At 44.2% G+C, this 18,373-nt stretch overlaps 1 protein-coding gene across 3 annotated transcripts in view; it reads left to right on the forward strand.

The window, feature by feature from the left end:
* The window catches only part of PELP1 (proline, glutamate and leucine rich protein 1), a 73,114-nt gene extending 70,281 nt beyond the window's left edge, over positions 1-2,833 (forward strand). For all 3 annotated transcript variants that reach the window (XM_047757958.1, XM_047757959.1, XM_047757957.1), the window contains 4 exons: positions 582-637; positions 777-983; positions 1,120-2,565; positions 2,684-2,833. In XM_047757958.1, coding sequence (XP_047613914.1) covers positions 582-637; positions 777-983; positions 1,120-2,565; positions 2,684-2,776 — 1,802 coding nt within the window. In that variant the 3' untranslated portion in view covers positions 2,777-2,833. The remainder of the gene's footprint in view (positions 1-581; positions 638-776; positions 984-1,119; positions 2,566-2,683) is intronic.
* The last annotated feature ends 15,540 nt before the right edge of the window (positions 2,834-18,373 follow it).

The following is an 18,373-nucleotide window of genomic DNA, read 5'->3' on the forward strand; positions in this document are numbered from 1 at the left end:
GTGCTCTCTGCACCTTGGGATGCTGGGATGGCAGGGAGTGATGGCCCTGAACCAGTTGTTGAAGCGGTGGGTGTAGAAAAAATGCAGGATCAGCTCCAAGCTTGCAAAGAAGCCACGTGGTTCCCAGGGCTGCAGGTGAGTCTTGGGCTCTGCTGTTAGCTGGCGGCCCTACTCTTAGGTGGGGCCCGCTGTTGACACTGCATTCTCTTTCCCTGCTGTGTGCTGCTGCGTTGAGGGTGGGGAGGGAGAGGAGGTGATCCTTGCCCTGTGGGGCTTACCCTCCCCAGAGGCAGGCTGCTCCGTGGGGCTTCCTAAGCGGTCGCTCGTCTGGAAGCAGAATGGTTTTTTTGGAGTCCTGTCTGTGTCATGGCTTGCCAGCCCTGCCCCTGTGTGAGGGGAGGTGCTAGATCTCCCCAGCCAGGTGATGCTGTACCTTCATGTCTCATTTACATGAGGTGGTCAACAGCCTTTGGGGTGGTACTTCTACCACCCCCTCGTTACAGTTGAGAAAATACCTAGAGGAGGTAGGTGACTCCCCAGGGTGGAGCTGCCCGCCTCTTACATGCTGCTCTCCTGCCCAGGCCTCAGCCGTACCATCCTCATGTGCGGGCCTCTCATCAAGGAGGAGACCCACAGGGTGAGTGGAGCCTGGTCCCATGGAGGTTGGAGAGGGGCCACTGCCCTGTCCCCTTGGGGTCCATTCATACCTGGGAGGAGGCCCCGGAAGGGTGGGGTCATCTCGGTGACACCGCGGGTGAGTCCTCTGTCCTTTTCAGAGGCTGCATGAGCTGGTCCTCCCCCTGGTCATGGGCGTCCAGCAGGGCGAGGTCCTGGGCAGCTCCCCATACACGAGCTCCCGCTGTCGCCGCGAACTCTACCGCCTGCTGCTGGCCCTGCTGCTGGCACCTTCTCCTCGCTGCCCACCTCCTCTCGCCTGTGCCCTGCAGGCTTTCTCCCTGGGCCAGAGAGAAGACAGCTTGGAGGTAACTGCTGACCTGGGCCGAGTTCACCTGTCGGCTTTCTGGATTCTCTTCTTCCTGATGCTGGTCGTCTCTCCCTCCTGGGGCCGGAAAGGCCTGCACTCCTGATCTGATGCTCTCTTCTTTCTTCCCTCCTCAGGTCTCCTCTTTCTGCTCAGAAGCACTGGTGACCTGTGCTGCTCTCACCCACCCCCGGGTTCCCACCCTGCAATCCATGGTCCCCACCTGTCCCACCCCTGCCGCAGTTCCCCCTCCTGAGGCTCCGTCTCCATTCAGGGCTCCGGCCTTCCATCCCCCGGGTCCCATGCCCTCGGCGGGCCCCATGCCGTCTGCAGGCCCCATGCCCTCGGTGGGCCCCATGCCCTCGGTGGGCCCCATGCCCCCGGCACGCCCTGGACCTCCAGCTACAGCCAACCACCTCGGCCTCTCTGGCTCCAGCCTGGTGTCTGTACCCCCTCGACTCCTTCCTGGCCCTGAGAACCACCGGGCAGGCTCAAACGAGGAGCCCGTCCTTGCCCCGAGTGGCACTCCTCCACCTACTCTACCCTCAGATGAAACTTTTGGGGGGAGAGTGCCCAGACCAGCCTTTGTCCACTATGACAAGGAGGAGGCGTCCGATGTGGAGATCTCCTTGGAAAGCGACTCTGATGACAGTGTGGTGATCGTGCCCGAGGGGCTGCCACCCCTGCCGCCCCCACCCCCCTCAGGCACCACACCGCCCCCTGTAGCCCCAGCTGGGCCACCAGCAGCCTCCCCTCCTGTGCCAGCCAAGGAGGAGCCAGAAGAGCTGCCCGCAGCCCCAGGGCCTCTCCCTCCCCCTCCACCCACTCCTGTTCCTGGCCCTGCGACCCTCCCTCCACCCCAGTTGGTCCCTGAAGGGACTCCTGGTGGTGGAGGAGCCCCAGCCCTGGAAGAAGACTTGACAGTTATTAATATCAACAGCAGTGATGAGGAGGAGGAGGAGGAAGAAGAGGAGGAGGAGGAAGAAGAAGAGGAAGAGGAGGAGGAGGAAGACTTTGAGGAAGAAGAGGAGGATGAAGAAGAGTATTTTGAAGAAGAGGAGGAAGAGGAAGAAGAGTTCGAGGAGGAATTTGAGGAAGAGGAAGGTGAGTTAGAGGAAGAGGAAGAGGACGAGGAGGAGGAAGAGGAGGAAGAGTTGGAAGAGGTGGAAGAGTTGGAGTTTGGCTCGGCAGGTGCGGAGGTAGAAGAAGGGGGGCCTCCTCCCCCAAGCCTGCCTCCAGCTCTGCCCCCCGCCGAGTCCCCCAAGGTACAGCCTGAGCCAGAACCAGAGCCCGGCCTGCTGTTGGAAGTGGAGGAGCCGGGGGCCGAGGAGGCGCCTGGGCCTGAGACGGCCCCCACATTGGTCCCGGAGGCGCTCCCTGCGCAGGGGGAGGCAGAGAGGGAAGCGGGGAGCCCCCCCACAGCACCACCTCCCCAGGAGCTTGTGGAAGAGGAGCCCTCTGTGCCCCCAACCCTGTTGGAAGAGGGGGCTGAGGGTGGGGGTGACAAGGTGCCACCCCCACCAGAGACATCTGCAGCAGAAGAAATGGAGACGGAGACAGAGTCCACAGCTCTCCAGGAAAAGGTGAGTGGGCCAGGTGGGAAGGTGGGGCGGCTGCGAGAAGGGGCTGTAGCTGCTTGTGCAGCCTGACCCACTCTACAGAGTACAAATGTTTCAAATTTTCTGTCTTTGTCCCTAAAAGGAGCAGGATGACACAGCTGCCATGCTGGCTGACTTCATTGATTGCCCCCCTGATGACGAGAAGCCACCACCTGCCACAGAGCCTGATTCCTAGCCCTCTCCTACACCCCCAGCGCCTCATTTCCAATAAAGTTTTGTCCTTGGATAGTGACTGCTGCTCCTGCCTTTTGCCACCACTGTGTCCCCAGCCAGAAGCTCACATGTCTGCTGGGCTTGTCACGCATCTACGATGTTTCCCAAATGTGGCCCTGGGCTGTCCTATTAGCTCCGTTGTGCAGAAGAGGAACCATCGACTCTCACGGGTAACAGACGGTCTTGTCACGCGGCAAGACAGTGTCAGAACTGGGTTTGTTTGCTGTTCTTGCTGTCACTAAATATGTGCCGGGTTGTCTGTGTGGTTAAGACACCAAGGGGAAGGAAGCAGCCTTGTGACCCAGATTGGGAAATGGGGGACCTTTATGAGATTTAGTGTCCTAGTGAGCGAACCTGTGCAAACGCATGGGGCCTTTGGTCTGAAAGAGCGAGCTGTGCTGGAAGTTAAGAAAGTGATGATAAAGCATAGAGGAGTTTAGTCATTGAATTGTGGGCATTTGAACCTTAGGTCCCCAGTTACAGGGGCATCCATGGTGGGTAGGGGGATGAGCTCTATCTTGGGGCTGGTCCTTCCAGTGATAGCATCCTCACCTAGCACCTCCCTGGCAGAAAGTTGCCAAGTTCACCCCAGGCCTTCCTACCCACTCTTGAGATCTGAACATTTCCCAGCCAGTGTTTCATCCCTATAAGCCATTATACTTATTCTAGGACTTGTTGGGATGTGCATGTGAGCATTGGCCCAGAACTGTGTGCCTGAGAGCGTATGGAGGTTGATGGGTGTGTGAGGTAGACACCCTGTGGTTTTGTCAGTCATTCAGTCTGTTGCAGTGAGAACCTAAGTGCTTGGAAATGCAGAAAGGGGAGTGACTTCCCAACTGCATGGATCATGAAGGGCCCCTGAGGAGTGATGTTTGAGCTAATGTTTGGAAAATTAGCAGGGGTTTAAAAAAATTTCCCCACCAACTTGTTGTTTTGAAAAATTTGGTTTTTTTTTTTCCCCTTCCTGTCTTGTTCTTTCCTCTCGTGGTTTGTCGACTCTCTTTAGTGTTGTATTTGAGTAGATTTTTCTTACTTTTGTATCAGTTGTAGATTTTTGGTTTGTAGTTTTGATACAGGAGTCTATATATATACAGACTGTGATCCCACCTGGATTATTGTTTGGCCTGGGGCTTCTCAGCACTGATGGGTGGGGCCATATTTTCCCAAAATGGCCACCTCCAGAGAAAGGCACGCTGATGAATACTCCTGGGAGCTTTGCTTCCAATGTCCTTCCCCACAGCGAGCCACAGTCACCCCCTGTTTTCCCAGGAGATCCTCTGAGAACTGCATTCAGATCCAACCCAGATTCCTATGGAGCCTCTGCTTTGCCCTGGGACCCCGTGCACATGAAAACCTGTGTGTGCCTTTCAAGAATGGGGTCTCCCGTTCCCCCCAGTTCCGTGGAGCTTCTGCACACAAGCCCCACTGGCCTTCAATGCCAGTTCCTCCGGGAGCTCCTCCCAGTGCCAGATCCCCAGGCGTGGGGACCTGACATGGGGCTCAGAACTCTCGCTCCTGTAGGTGAGTCTCTGTGATACAGTTACTTTCCAGTCTGTGGGCTTCCCACCCAGGAGGTATGGGGTTGCTTATATCGTGTAATCACCCGTCCTACCTGTTGACGTGGCCTCCACTTTGTCATCTGGAGTAGGATATCTTTTTGAAAGTTTGCAGTCCAGTTGGTTGAAGGTTGTTCAGCATTTGGTTGTAATGTTGTTTTTATGAGAGAAGGTGAGTGCCAGTCCTTCTGTTCTACCATCTTAATTCCATCTCCCCATTGTTTTGAAAAGTTTTAAACCTGCAGAGAAGTTGAAAGAACAGTATAGTATGTAATTTCTGCATAGGTTCACCAATTAACATTTGCCATGTTAATTTTTATCTGTTACGTATCTACACGTAGACACTTACCTCTGTATCATTACATGTATGTCTGTACATTTTATTTTATTTATTTTTTTGTCTTTTTCTATTTCTTTGGGCCGCTCCCGCGGCATATGGAGGTTCCCAGGCCAGGGGTCGAATCGGAGCTGTAGCCACCGGCCTACGCCAGAGCCACAGCAACACGGGATCCGAACCGCGTCTGCAGCCTACACCACAGGTCACGGCAACGCCGGATCATTCACCCACTGAGCAAGGGCAGGGACCGAACCCGCCACCTCATGGTTCCTAGTCGGATTCGTTAACCACTGTGCCACGATGGGAACTCCCACTTTATTTTTTTCATGGGATCACATTAGAGAAAGTTGCAGATCTTGGCCCTTTAGCTCTAAGTTCTTGAGCATTATTTCCTAAGACGTAGGTTGTTATTCTGCATAAGCACAGTACCACGTTCAAACATGAGAAGAGTAACGTGATACTCAAAAAATTTCCCTATTTATTCTTACAATGTCTCTTATAACTTAGCTTTTTAGGTGCAGGAGGCTTAAGGATCACCACAAGGACAAAGGTACATAGGTGTGAAAACTCCTGTAGTAGCGATTTTTCAAAATCACTGAATTCTGGAGACGGTAGATAAGTGAAGTTGACACTGACCCTGAAGACTAAGAACAGAAAAATTTCTAATTTGCATTCTGAATAGATTATATATTCACACAGTTCAGAACTCAAGTGGTATGAAAGGTTGGTTGAAAAGTCTTCTTGACCCTATTTTCTAGTTACTCAGATTTTTCACGTGAGCAGCCAGTATTAGCAGTTTTATATCTTCTTCCAGAGGTAATGTACACATATACAAGCAAATAGGTATGAGAATCCTTCCCTTTATTTTTATCACTTAGTATAAATCGCTTAATTTCACTAAGTCATGGGATTCATTCAGCAATACACTGAGTACCAATTATGTACTAGGTGCTGTTTTCTCATTTATTTTTATTATTTATTTTTTGCTATTTTAGGGCTGCACCCAAAGCATATGGAGGTTCCCAGGCTAGGGGTCGAATCGGAGCTGTAGCTGCCAGCCTGCACCACAGCCACAGCAGCACAGGATCCAAGCTGAATCTGCAACCTACACCACAGCTCACAGCAATGTTGGATCCTTAACCCACTGAGCAAGGCCAGGGACTGAACCCGTATCCTCATGGATCCTAGTTGGGTTCGTTAACCACCGAGCCATGAAGAGAACTCCTTTTTTATCATTTATATATGTACTTTGAAGTAGTTCTAGATCCACGGGAGGTTGCAGAGTCCAGAGGGTAGAAATGACAAGGCCTCCTTGACTGTTTCCCTCAATATTACATGGTTATAGTACCTCTGTGTAGTTTTGGCCTATGTGATTATAGTACAGTATTAAAACCAGAAGTTAAATATTGGCTTAGCAACAGGCACCAGTTTTTACCAACTGAAGATGGAGCAGTGAACGAACAAAACAGCCCTTAATGGGGTTAAAAAATTCTAGATGGGGGGGGGATAGATAAATAAGTAAAATGTATGTTACTGGATAGTGAGGAGTGCAGTGGGAAAACAAGAAAAGAGGAATAAGTTTGGGTATTTTTCAATATTCATTTTTCAAATGTTAAGCAAAGTTGAATTATAGAGAACACCCATATATCTACCATGTGTGTGGCGTGTGTGTGCATTTTTAAGTAGACTGGACTAGGAAGGTCATGCTGAGAAGGTGATAGTGAAATAAAGACCCAGAGGAGCTGAGGTGGTGAGCAGCATGGAGTTCTGGAGGAAGAGTTTTCTAGGCAGCGGACACAGTAATTAGAAAGTCATGAAGTGGGAGCATTAGGGTGTTGAAGGAAAGCAGGGGAGCCAGTGAACTTGAAGAGATGAGAAGGATCAAGGTGGCGGAGGAGTAAGATGTGGCATTCAGCTTCTCCCACAAACACATCAAAAAAAACCCCATCTACATGTAGAAGGACTCACACAGAACATCTACTGAATGCTGGCAGAAGACCTTAAACCTCCAAAAAGGGCAAGAAACTCTTCACACAACTGGGTAGAATAAAAGGGGGGGAGGAACTAATCAGGATGGGACCAGCACTCCTGAGAGAGAGCTGGCAAAGGGGAAAGGAACCCACAGCCTGGGAAGCTGCCTAACCAAAGGGGAGATAGCTGAGACGGAGGGACCTTAAAATTGCAGAGAAAAGCACAGCAGCTGGACTGAGGAGGGAAAAGCAGAGAGAGCCACAAAGGCCATTGGTACCACTGCCCTGGACACCACATCCTAAGATGCTCTGGTGGAGACTGGGCACTGAGGTTAGTTCCAGAGAGAGGACTGGAGTTTGCTGTGTGGAGATAGCCTGAGGGGCTAGGGAGCCAAGGGCCATAGCTGAGGGAACCCAGGAGGGGGTCTGGACCCACAGGAGAAGCAAGGTGCCATTGCTGTGGAGGGCAAGAGGATGAGGGGCAGACCACCGTAGGAATATCTCTGCACACGTGTGGACTCTCAGAGGGTGGGGCGCCTCTGACCACACACTATGGGTGGTGAGGTGCCACTTGTGTGTGCTCAGGGCGGGGCGGGGGTGGCTAAGTACAATGGGGTGCCTCCTGTGATGTAGAGGTGTTTGAATAAAAAACAGTCATCTCAATGATACTATACATAGAAAACCCTAAGGACTCAACCCCAAAACTACTTGAACTGATTCATAAATTCAGCAAAGTAGCAGGATATAAGATTAACATTCAGAAGTCAGTTGCATTTCTGTATACCAGCAATGAAATATTAGAAAAGGAATACAAAAATATAATACCTTTTAAAATTGCACCTCACAAAATCAAATACCTCGGAATACACCTGACCAAGGAGGTAAAGGACCTATATGCCGAGAACTATAAAACTTTAATCAAAGAAATCAAAGAAGATGTAAAGAAATGGAAAGATATTCCATGTTCCTGGATTGGGAAAATCAATATTGTAAAAATGGCCATACTACCCAAAGCAATCTACAGATTCAATGCAATCCCTATCAAATTACCCAGGACATTTTTCACAGAACTAGAACAAACAATCCAAACATTTATATGGAACAACAAAAGACCCAGAATCGCCAAAGCAATCCTGAGAAACAAAAACCAAGCAGGAGGCATCACTCTCCCAGACTTCAAGAAATACTACAAAGCCACAGTCATCAAAACTGTGTGCTTCTGGTATCAAAACAGACAGACAGACCAATGGAACAGAATAGAGAACCCGGAAATAAACCCTGACACCTATGGTCAATTAATCTTTGACAAGGGAGGCAAGAACATCAAATGGGAAAAAGAAAGTCTATTCAGCAAGCATTGCTGGGAAACCTGGACAGCTGCATGCAAAGCAATGAAACTAGAACACACCCTCACACCATGCACAAAAATAAACTCAAAATGGCTGAAAGACTTAAATATACCACAGGACACCGTCAAACTCCTAGAAGAAAACATAGGCAAAACACTCTCTGACATCAACATCATGAATATTTTCTCAGGTCAGTCTCCCAAAGCAATCGAAATTAGAGCAAAAATAAACCCATGGGACCTCATCAAACTGAAAAACTTTTGCACAGCAGAGGAAACCAAAAAGAAACCAAAAAGACAACTTACAGAATGGGAGAAAACAGTTTCAAATGATGCAACCGACAAGGGCTTAATCTCTAGAATATATAAACAACTTATACAACCCAGCAGCAAAAAAGCCAATCAATCAATGGAAAAATGGGCAAAAGACCTGAATAGACATTTCTCCAAAGAAGATATACAGATGGCCAACAAACACATGAAAAAATGCTCAACATCGCTGATTATAAGAGAAATGCAAATCAAAACTACCATGAGGTACCACCTCACACCAGTCAGAATGGCCATCATTAATAAATCCACAAATAACAAGTGCTGGAGGGGGCTGTGGAGAAAAGGGAACCCTCCTACACTGTTGGTGGGAATGTAAACTGGTACAGCCACTATGGAGAACAGTTTGGAGATACCTTAGAAATCTATACATAGAACTTCCATATGACCCCACAATCCCAATCTTGGGCATCTATCCAGACAAAACTCTACTTAAAAGAGACACATGCACCTGCATGTTCATTGCAGCACTATTCACAATAGCCAGGACATGGAAACAACCCAAATGTCCATCGACAGAGGATTGGATTCAGAAGAGGTGGTATATATATACAATGGAATACTACTCAGCCATAAAAAAGAATGACATCATGCCATTTGCAGCAACATGGATGGAACTAGAGAATCTCATCCTGAGTGAAATGAGCCAGAAAGACAAAGACAAATACCATATGATATCACTTATAACTGGAATCTAATATCCAACACAAATGAACATCTCAGAAAAGAAAATCATGGACTTGGAGAAGAGACTTGTGGCTGCCTGATGGGAGGGGGAGGGAGTGGGAGGGATCGGGAGCTTGGGCTTATCAGACACAACTTAGAATAGATTTACAAGGAGATCCTGCTGAATAGCATTGAGAACTTTGTCTAGATACTCATGTTGCAACAGAACAAAGGCTGGGGGAAAGATGTAATTGTAATGTATACATGTAAGGATAACCTGACCCCCTTGCTGTACAGTGGGAAAAAAATAATAATAAATAAATTAAAAAAAAAAACAAAACAGTCATCTCAGACACCAGAGGTGGGGGTGGCCTGCCACAGCTAGGGTGGGGTCTGTGAGCAGGCACTACCTAGGACCCAGGCACCTCAGGTCAAAGAATTGGGCACTGCAGCCTAGCACCACCTGCTGTTGCTCTCACTCCCCTGGGAACATACCCATCCTGCTGCTGCCATTGCCAAACGTGCCGGGCACCACTTACACCTGCCTGACCACTGTTACTTCCCAGGGCCCTGCAACTAGGAGTACTATGCTCCACCTTCCTATGGGTCTTTGCCACTGCCAGGGGCCCAGCAACCAAGCACTGGCTGCTACCCTTGCCCACTGCCTCCGTCTCCCTGGAAGCATGCACAGAACCCTGGAAATAAGTATGCTCTTACAAAATACCCAGGGGTGCTCATGCATATAAATAGCCGTCCAAGACTACAGTAGTTACTTTTCCTAAACTCACAGAAAAATATAAGCAAAATGAAGAAGCTTAGGAACCATTCCCAATTAAAACAACAGGAGAAATTCACCTGAAGAGCCAACAATGAAACAGACCTCTGCATTCTAACAGACACTGAGTTCAAAAGGGAGATAGTGAAAATACTGAAGGAATTAAGGACGAGTATGAAGGAATTAAGAATGGATATGAACAGTAATGCGGATGACTTTAGAAAGGAACTAGAAAACATGAGGAGCCAAGAAAAATTAGAAGATTCATTTGTAGAGATGCGAACTGAATTAAAGTCACTGGAGAACAGAATGAATAATGCAGAAGAACGAATTACTGAGTTGGGAGATAGAGTAATGGAAATCCCCCAATCAGAACAGAAGACAGAAAACCAAGTGAAGAAACATGAAAGCAAGGTAAGAGAGCTATGGGATAATATAAAGCAGGCCAATCTACACATGATAAGGATTTCCCAAAAAAGAAGGGGATTGAAAATATATTTGAAGAAATTATGGCTGAAAACTTTCCACATCTAAAGGAAACATATCAAGACACAGGAAGCACAGAGGGCCCCAAACAAGTTGAACCCAAACAGGCCCACACCAAGACATAGTATAATAAAAATGGCAGAGTTAGAGAAGATCTTAAAGGCAGCAAGAGGAAAACAGTTAATTATAAGAGAACCCCTTTAAAGCTATCAGCTGATTTCTCTACAGAAATACAAGCCAGAAGAGAGTGGCAAGGTATATTCAAAGATCTAAAAGGGAAAAATTTCAGCCTAGAATATCTACCCAGCAAGGATATCATTTAAAACGGAAGGAGAGAGAATTTCTCCAAGAGACAAAAATTGAAAGTGTACAGCAATACTAATCCCACTCTAAAAGAAATACTGAAAGGGCCCCTCTAAATAAAAAGCAAGAAGGAATAGGATAGAGGAAATCACAGCTGGAAAGTAATCACTTAAATAAGCCAGTATATCTAAAAGGAAAAACAAAACAAACAAACAAACAAAAACCTATTGTAAAGCAACAAGGGAACAGCAAAAGGACAAACAGGAAGATGCTAGTAAAGACACCCAAATCCTAAAACGGGGGGAAGGAAAGTAAGAAATACTAGACTCGTTTTTTCTAGAATGTGTTTGGGCCTACCTGTGACCATCAAGCTAAAGCAAGCAGATAGAGGAAGGGGTTCACATACTTGAAAAACAGGGTAACTGCAGATCAAAACCAAACAACACTTTCACAAAAACTAAAAAGGCAAGGACACAAGCATAAAAGGAACTCATCCAACCAAAAAAGGAACAAAGGAGAAACCAAGAACTGACTGGACAACAAGGTTTAAAACGGCAATGAATACGTATTTGTCAATAATTACCTTAAATGTCAAGGGACTGAATGCTCCAATCCAAAGACACAGACTGGCAGACTGGATAAAAAGCAAGAGCCTACAACATGCTGCCTGCGAGAGACTCACCTTGGCACAAAGGATGCATGTAAATTGAAAGTGAGGGGATGGAAAAATCTATTTCATGCGAGTGGACAGGACAGGAAAGCAGGAGTTGCAATGCTCACAGCACACAAAATAGACTTTAAAACGAAGACCACAAAGAAAGACAAAGAAGGACACTTTTTAATGATGAAAGGATCGATTCAAGAAGAGGATATTACACTCGTCAATATATGCACCCCTAATACAGGAGCACCCAGACGCATACAACAAATCCTAGCAGACAGAAAAGGAGAAACTGAGGGAATACACCAATAGTAGGAGACTTTAACACCCCACTCACCTCAGTGGACAGATCCTCTAGACAGAAAATCAGTAAGGCAACAGAGATCCTAAAGGCCCCAATAGAACAGTTAGACCTAATTGATATTTTCAGGACATTACATACAAAAGCCCACAACACACACTCTTTTCAAGCACACATGGAATGTTCTCAAGGACTAACCACATACTAGGGCACAAAACTAACCTCAACAAATTTAAGAGTATAGAAATTATTTCAAGTATCTTCTCTGACCACAGTGGCACAACTAGAAATCAACCACAGGCAAAGAAATGAGAAAAAAAACGACTGCATGGAGACTAAACAACATGCTACCAAAAAACCCAAAACAAAACAAAACAAAAACCACCAAGAGGTCAAAGAGGAAATCAAAACAAATTTAAAAATACCTAGAGACAAATGATAATGAACACACAACCATTCAAAATCTGTGGGATGCCGCAAAAGCAGTGCTTAGGGGGAAGTTCATTAGCAATGCTGGCCTTCCTCAAAAGAGAAGAAAAAAAATGTCATATTGACAACTTTACCTATCACCTAAAAGAATTAAAGAAAAAGAAAACCTAAAGTCAGCAGAAGGAAGGAAATCATAAAGATCAGAGAGGAAATCAATAAAACAGTCAAAAAAAAAAAAAAAGAAAATCAATAAGAGCTGGTTCTTTGAAAGGGTAATAAACAAAATTGACAAACCTCTGGCCTGACTCACCAAGAAGAGAGAAAACTCAAATGAAATAAGAGATGAAAAAGGACAAATCTCAACAGATACTGCAGAAATCCAACAAACAAACAAACCAAAAAACCATAAGAGAATACTGTGAACAATTATATGCCAACAAATTTGACAACCTAGAAGAAATAGACAGCTTTCTAGAGACATACAGCCCACCAAAACTGAATCAAGAAGAAACAGATCAATTGAACAGACCAAGCACCAGAAATGAAATTGAATATGTAAGAAAAGCACTCCCTACAAACAAAAGTCCTGAACCAGATGGCTTCACAGGCGAATTCTACCAAACATACCAAGAAGAACTTTTTTTTTGTCTTTTTGGGGTTTTTTTTGCCATTTCTTGGGCCGCTCCCGCGGCATATGGAGGTTCCCAGGCTAGGGGTCGAATTGGAGCTGTAGCCGCAGGCCTACACCAGGGCCACAGCAACGCGGGATCTGAGCCACATCTGCGACCTACACCACAGCTCACGGCAACGCCGGATCCATAACCCACTGAGCAAGGGCAGGGACCGAACCCGCAACCTCATGATTCCTAGTCGGATTCGTTAACCACTGTGCCACGACGGGAACTCCCCCAAGAAGAACTTATATTCACTCTTCTTAAACTTTCACGAAGGTTGAAGAAGAAGGAATAATCCCAAAGACATTCTATGACGCCACCATCACCCTAATACCAAAACCAGACAAAGATACTACCGAAAAAGAAAATTAGAGCCCAATATCTTTGACGAATATAGACACAAAAATTCTCAACAAAACTTTAGCCAACAGAATCCAGCAACACATAAAATGACCATACACCACGACCAAGTGGGATTCATCCCAGGTTCACAAGGATGGTTCAACATATGCAAATCAATCAACATCACACACCACATTAACAAAAGCAAAGTCAAAAACCACAGGATCATCTCAATAGATGCAGAAAAAGCATCTGGCAAAGTCCAACACCCATTCACGATAAAAACTCTTACCCAAGTGGGTATAGAGGGAACGTACCTTAACATGATCAAAGCCATTGATGACAAACCTACAGCTAATATAATACTCAACAGTGAAAAGCCAAAAACCTTCCCACTAAAATCTGGAACAAGACAAAGATGCCCATTCTTACCACTTTTATTCAACATAGTATTGGAAGTCCTAGCCACAGCAGTCAGATAAATAAAAGGAATAATGTGTATCCCAATTGGAAGAGAAGAGGTAAATTTGTCACTCTGTGCAGATGATACGATACTATACATAGAAAACCCTATGGACTCCACACAAACTACTCGAACCTGATCAATAAATTCAGCAAAAAAGAAGGACACAACTTTCAGAAATTGGTTGCATTTCTACATACTAACAATGAAATATTAGAAAGGAATATAAAAATATAATACCTTTTAAAATTGCACTGTAAAAAATATAAATACCTAGGAATAAACCTGACCAAGGAGGTGAAAGACTTATACCCTGAGAACTATAAAACATTAAGCAAGGAAATTAAAGAGGATTCAAAGTAATGGAAAGATATTCCATGCTCCTGGATTGGAGGAATATCATAAAAATGGCCATATTACCCAAAGCCATCTACAGATTCAATGCAATCCCCCTATTAAATTACCCATGACACTTTTCTCAGAACTAGAATAAACAATCCAAAAATTTATTTGGAACCATAAAAGACCCAGAATTGCCAAAGCCATCCTGAGGACCAAAAACCAAGCAGGAGGCATATCTCTCCCAGACTTCAGACAACATTACAAAGCTACAGTTATCAAGACAGTGTGGTACTGGTACAAAAACAGATATACAGACCAATGGAACAGAATAGACAACCAAGAAACAAACCCAGATCCGTATGGTCAGTTAATCTTTGACAAAGGAGGCAAGACTATAAAATGGGAAAAACACAGTCTTTTCAGCAAGTGGTGCTGGGAAAACTGGACACCTGTATGTAAATCAATGAAATTAGAACACACCCATCACAGTATGCACAAAAATAAACTCAAAATGGCTTAAAGACTTAAACACAAGACATGGCACCATCAAACTCCTGCAAGAGAACATAAGCAAAACATTCTCTGACATCAATTGCACATATATGTTTTCTAAGGTCAGTCTCCGAAAGAAATAGAAGTAAAAACAAAAATAAACCAGTGGGACCTAATCAAACTTACAAACCTTTGCCCAGCAAAGGAAACATAAGAGAAACAAAAAGACAACCTATGGAATGGGAGAAAATAGTTTCAAATGATGCAATTGATAAGGGCTTCATTTCTAAAATATACAAACATCTGGTACAACTCAATAGCAACAAAACAAAAAAAAATAGTAACAATCCAGTTGAAAAATTGGAAGACCTGAATAGACATTTCTCCAAAGAAGATAAACAGATTGCCAACAGGCACATGAAAAAATGCTCAACATCACTAATTAATAGAGAAATGAAAATCAAAACTGCAATGAGGTGCCACCTCATTGGTCAGAATGGCCGTCATTAACAAGTCAACAAATAAATGCTGGAGAGTATGTGGAGAAAAGGGAGCCTTCCTTCAGTGTTGATGGGAATGTAAATTGGTACAACCACTATGAAAACAGGATGGAGGTACCTTAGAAAATGAGATAGAGAACTACCATATGATCCAGCAGTCCTATTCCTAGGCATGTACCTAGACAAAACTTTCATTGAAAAACATACATGCACCCGTGTGTTCATAGCAGCACTAGTCACAATAGCCAAGACATGGAAACTACCTAAATGTCCTCTGACAGATTAATGGATTAAGAAGAAATGGTATATATATATGCAATGGAATACTACTCAGCTGTAAAAAATAACAAAATAATGCCATTTGCAGCAACATGGATGGAACTAGAGTCTCATACTAAATGATGTAAGTCAGAGAAAGTCAAATGCCACATGACTTCACTTATATCTGGAATCTAATAATGGGCACAAATCAACTTTTCTATAGAAAAGAAACAAACTCATGGGCTTGGAGACCTGCCAAGGGGGAGGGGGAAGGAGTGGGATAGATTGGGAGTTTGGGGTTAGATGCAAACTATTGCATTTGGAGTGGATAAGCAATGAGATTCTGCTGTAGAGCACAGGGAACTATATTTAGTCACTTGTAATGGAACATGATGGAAGATAATGTAATGAAAAGAAGGTATGTATATGTGTGACTGGGTCACTTTGCTCTACAGCAGAAATTGACAGTACATTGTAAATCAACTATAATAGAAAAAATAAAAATCTTAAAAAAAAGAGATGAGGTCAGAGGTAATAGGATGTCTTTTGACTGCTTATAGCAGTTTTTGCCATGCTAAAAATATTTTCTTTTATTAATTGCATTCATCAATTAAGTCTTTTAATGCTCCTGGGTTTTGACTTGTGTTTTAAAAGAGCCATTACCTGGCTCAAATCAAAATTAGGAATGAAAAAGAATTCATAACAGACACCACCAATACAAAGGATCATAAGAGACTTCTATAAGCAACTATATGTCAATAAAATGGACAACCTAGAAGAAATGCTTAGGAAGGTAAAATCTTCCAAGACTAATCCAGGATGAAAAGAAAAAGATGAATGGACAAATCACTAGTAGTGAAATTAAAACTATGATTTTAAAACTTCTGATGAACAAAAGTCCAGGGCCAGATGGCTTCACAGGTGAATTCGACCCAATATTTAGAGAAGAGTCAACACTTTTGAAACTCTACCAAAAAATTGCAGAGGAAGGAATACTCACAAACTCATTCTATGAGGCCACCATCACCCTGATACTAAAACCAGACAAAGATACCACAAAAAAAGAAATTATAGGCCAATTTCACTGATGAACATAGATGCAAAAATACTCAACAGAGTACTAGTAAACCAAATCCAATAATACGTTAAAAGGTTCATACCCATGATCAAGTGGGGTTTATCCCAAAGATGCAAGGATTTTTTTTTTTAATATCCACAAATCAGTCTGTGCGATTGATACACCACATTAACAAACCGGAGAATGAAAATTATACAGTCATATCAGTAGATCCAGAAAAAGCTTTTGACACAATCTGACACCCATTAATAATAAAACTTCTCCAGAAAGTGGGCATAGAGGGAACCTACTTCAACAAAATAAAGGCCATATATGACAAACCCACAGCTAACATCATTCTCAATGGTGAAAAGCTGAAAGAATTCCTGCTGAGATCAGGAACAAGACAAGGATGTCTGTCCACTCTCGCCACTTTTATTCAACATAGTTTTGGAAGTCTTCACCACCGCAGTCAGAGAAGAAAAAGAAATAAATGGAATCCAAATTGGAAAAGAAGTAAAACTGTCACTGTTCGCAGATGACATGATACTATACATAGAAAATCCTAAAGATGCTATCAGAAAACTACTAGAGCTCATCAATGATTTTGGTAGTTTCAGGATACAAAATTAATACACAGAGATCTCTTGTATTTCTATATTACTAACAAGGAAATTTCAGAAAGAGAAATTAAGGACACAATCCCATTTACCATCGCATCAAAAAGAATAAAAGAGGAAGTTCCTATTGTGGTTTCAGTGGGTTATAAACTCGACTAGTATCCATGAAGATGTGGGTTCAGTCCCTGGCCTTGCTCAGTGGTGAGGGATCTGGTGTTGTTGTGAACTGTGGTGTAGGCTGCAGATGTGACTTGGATCCTGCACTGCTGTGGCTGTGGCATAGGCCAGTGGCTGCAGCTCTGATTCAATCCCTAGCCTGGGAACTCATATATGCCACAACTAATCTGTGACAAAGAAAGCAAGAATATGCAATGGAAAAAGACAGTCTCTTCAATAAGCAGTGCTGGGAAAACTGGACAGATACATGTGAAAGAATGAAATTAGAAACTCCCAACACCATACACAAAAATAAACTCAAGATGGATTTAAGACCTAAATGTAAGGCCAGATTCTATAAGACTCTTATAGGAAAACAGGCTGAACACCCTCTGACACAAACCTCAGCAGTATCATCTCAGATCCACCTCCTAGAGTACTGAAAATAAAAACAAAAATAAACAAATGAGACCTAATTAAACTTAAAAGCTTTTTCACAGCAAAGGAAAGCATAAACAAATAAAAAGGATAACCCACAGAATGGGAGAAAATATTTGCAAATGAAGTGACCAACAAGGGATTAATTTCCAAAATATATAAACAACTCATGCAGCTCAATGTCCAAAAACCAAACAATCCAATCAGAACATGGGCAGAAGACCCAAACATGTTTCTCAAAGAAGACATTTGGGTGGCCAAAAAGCCCAAGATTCTCAACATTGCTAATTATTAGAGGAATACAAATCAAAACCATGAGGTACCACCTTATACCAGCCAGAATGGCCATCATCAAAAAGTCTACAAATGACGGAGTTCCCTTCATAGCTCAGAAGTTAATGAACCCAACTAGGATCCATGAGGATGCAGGTGTGATCCCTGGCCTTGCTCCTTGGGTTAAGGATCTGGTGGTGTTGTGAGCTGTGGTGTAGGTCGCAGATGTGGCTTGGATCCCCCGTTGCTGTGGTTGTGGTGTAGGCCAGCAGCTGTAACTCCGATTTGACCCCTAACCTGGGAACCTCCATATGCTGTAAGTGTGGCCCTAAAATAGCAAAAAAAAAAAAAAAAAGTCTACAAATGATGATAACCATCAGTTGAGGGAGTGGGACATATCAGGATTGGTGGGTTGCCAGATCCCCGTGTGCACAGCCTGGTCCCAGTCTTCCCAGTGTGCATTTCTCCACTTGGGGCATGAGTAGGGCCAGGGACTGAGGACTGGGGACCTGGCATATTTTTTCCCCCAAATGTCAGCATATACATTTTCATTGCAACAAAGAGACATCCCCAAAGACAGTAATAAAAGAACATGATAATACATATATATTTTAAAGGTCTGCAAACACATTCTGGAGAGGGTATGGAGAAAGGGAATCCTCTTACACTGTTGGTGGGAATGTATATTGGTACAACTGCTATGGAGAACAGTTTGAAATTTTTGCATAAAACTAAATATAGAATTACCATATGACCCAGCAATCCCACTCTTGGGCATA

Source organism: Phacochoerus africanus, chromosome 14 (assembly GCF_016906955.1).
Source record: "Phacochoerus africanus isolate WHEZ1 chromosome 14, ROS_Pafr_v1, whole genome shotgun sequence".
Classification (NCBI taxonomy): domain Eukaryota; kingdom Metazoa; phylum Chordata; class Mammalia; order Artiodactyla; family Suidae; genus Phacochoerus; species Phacochoerus africanus.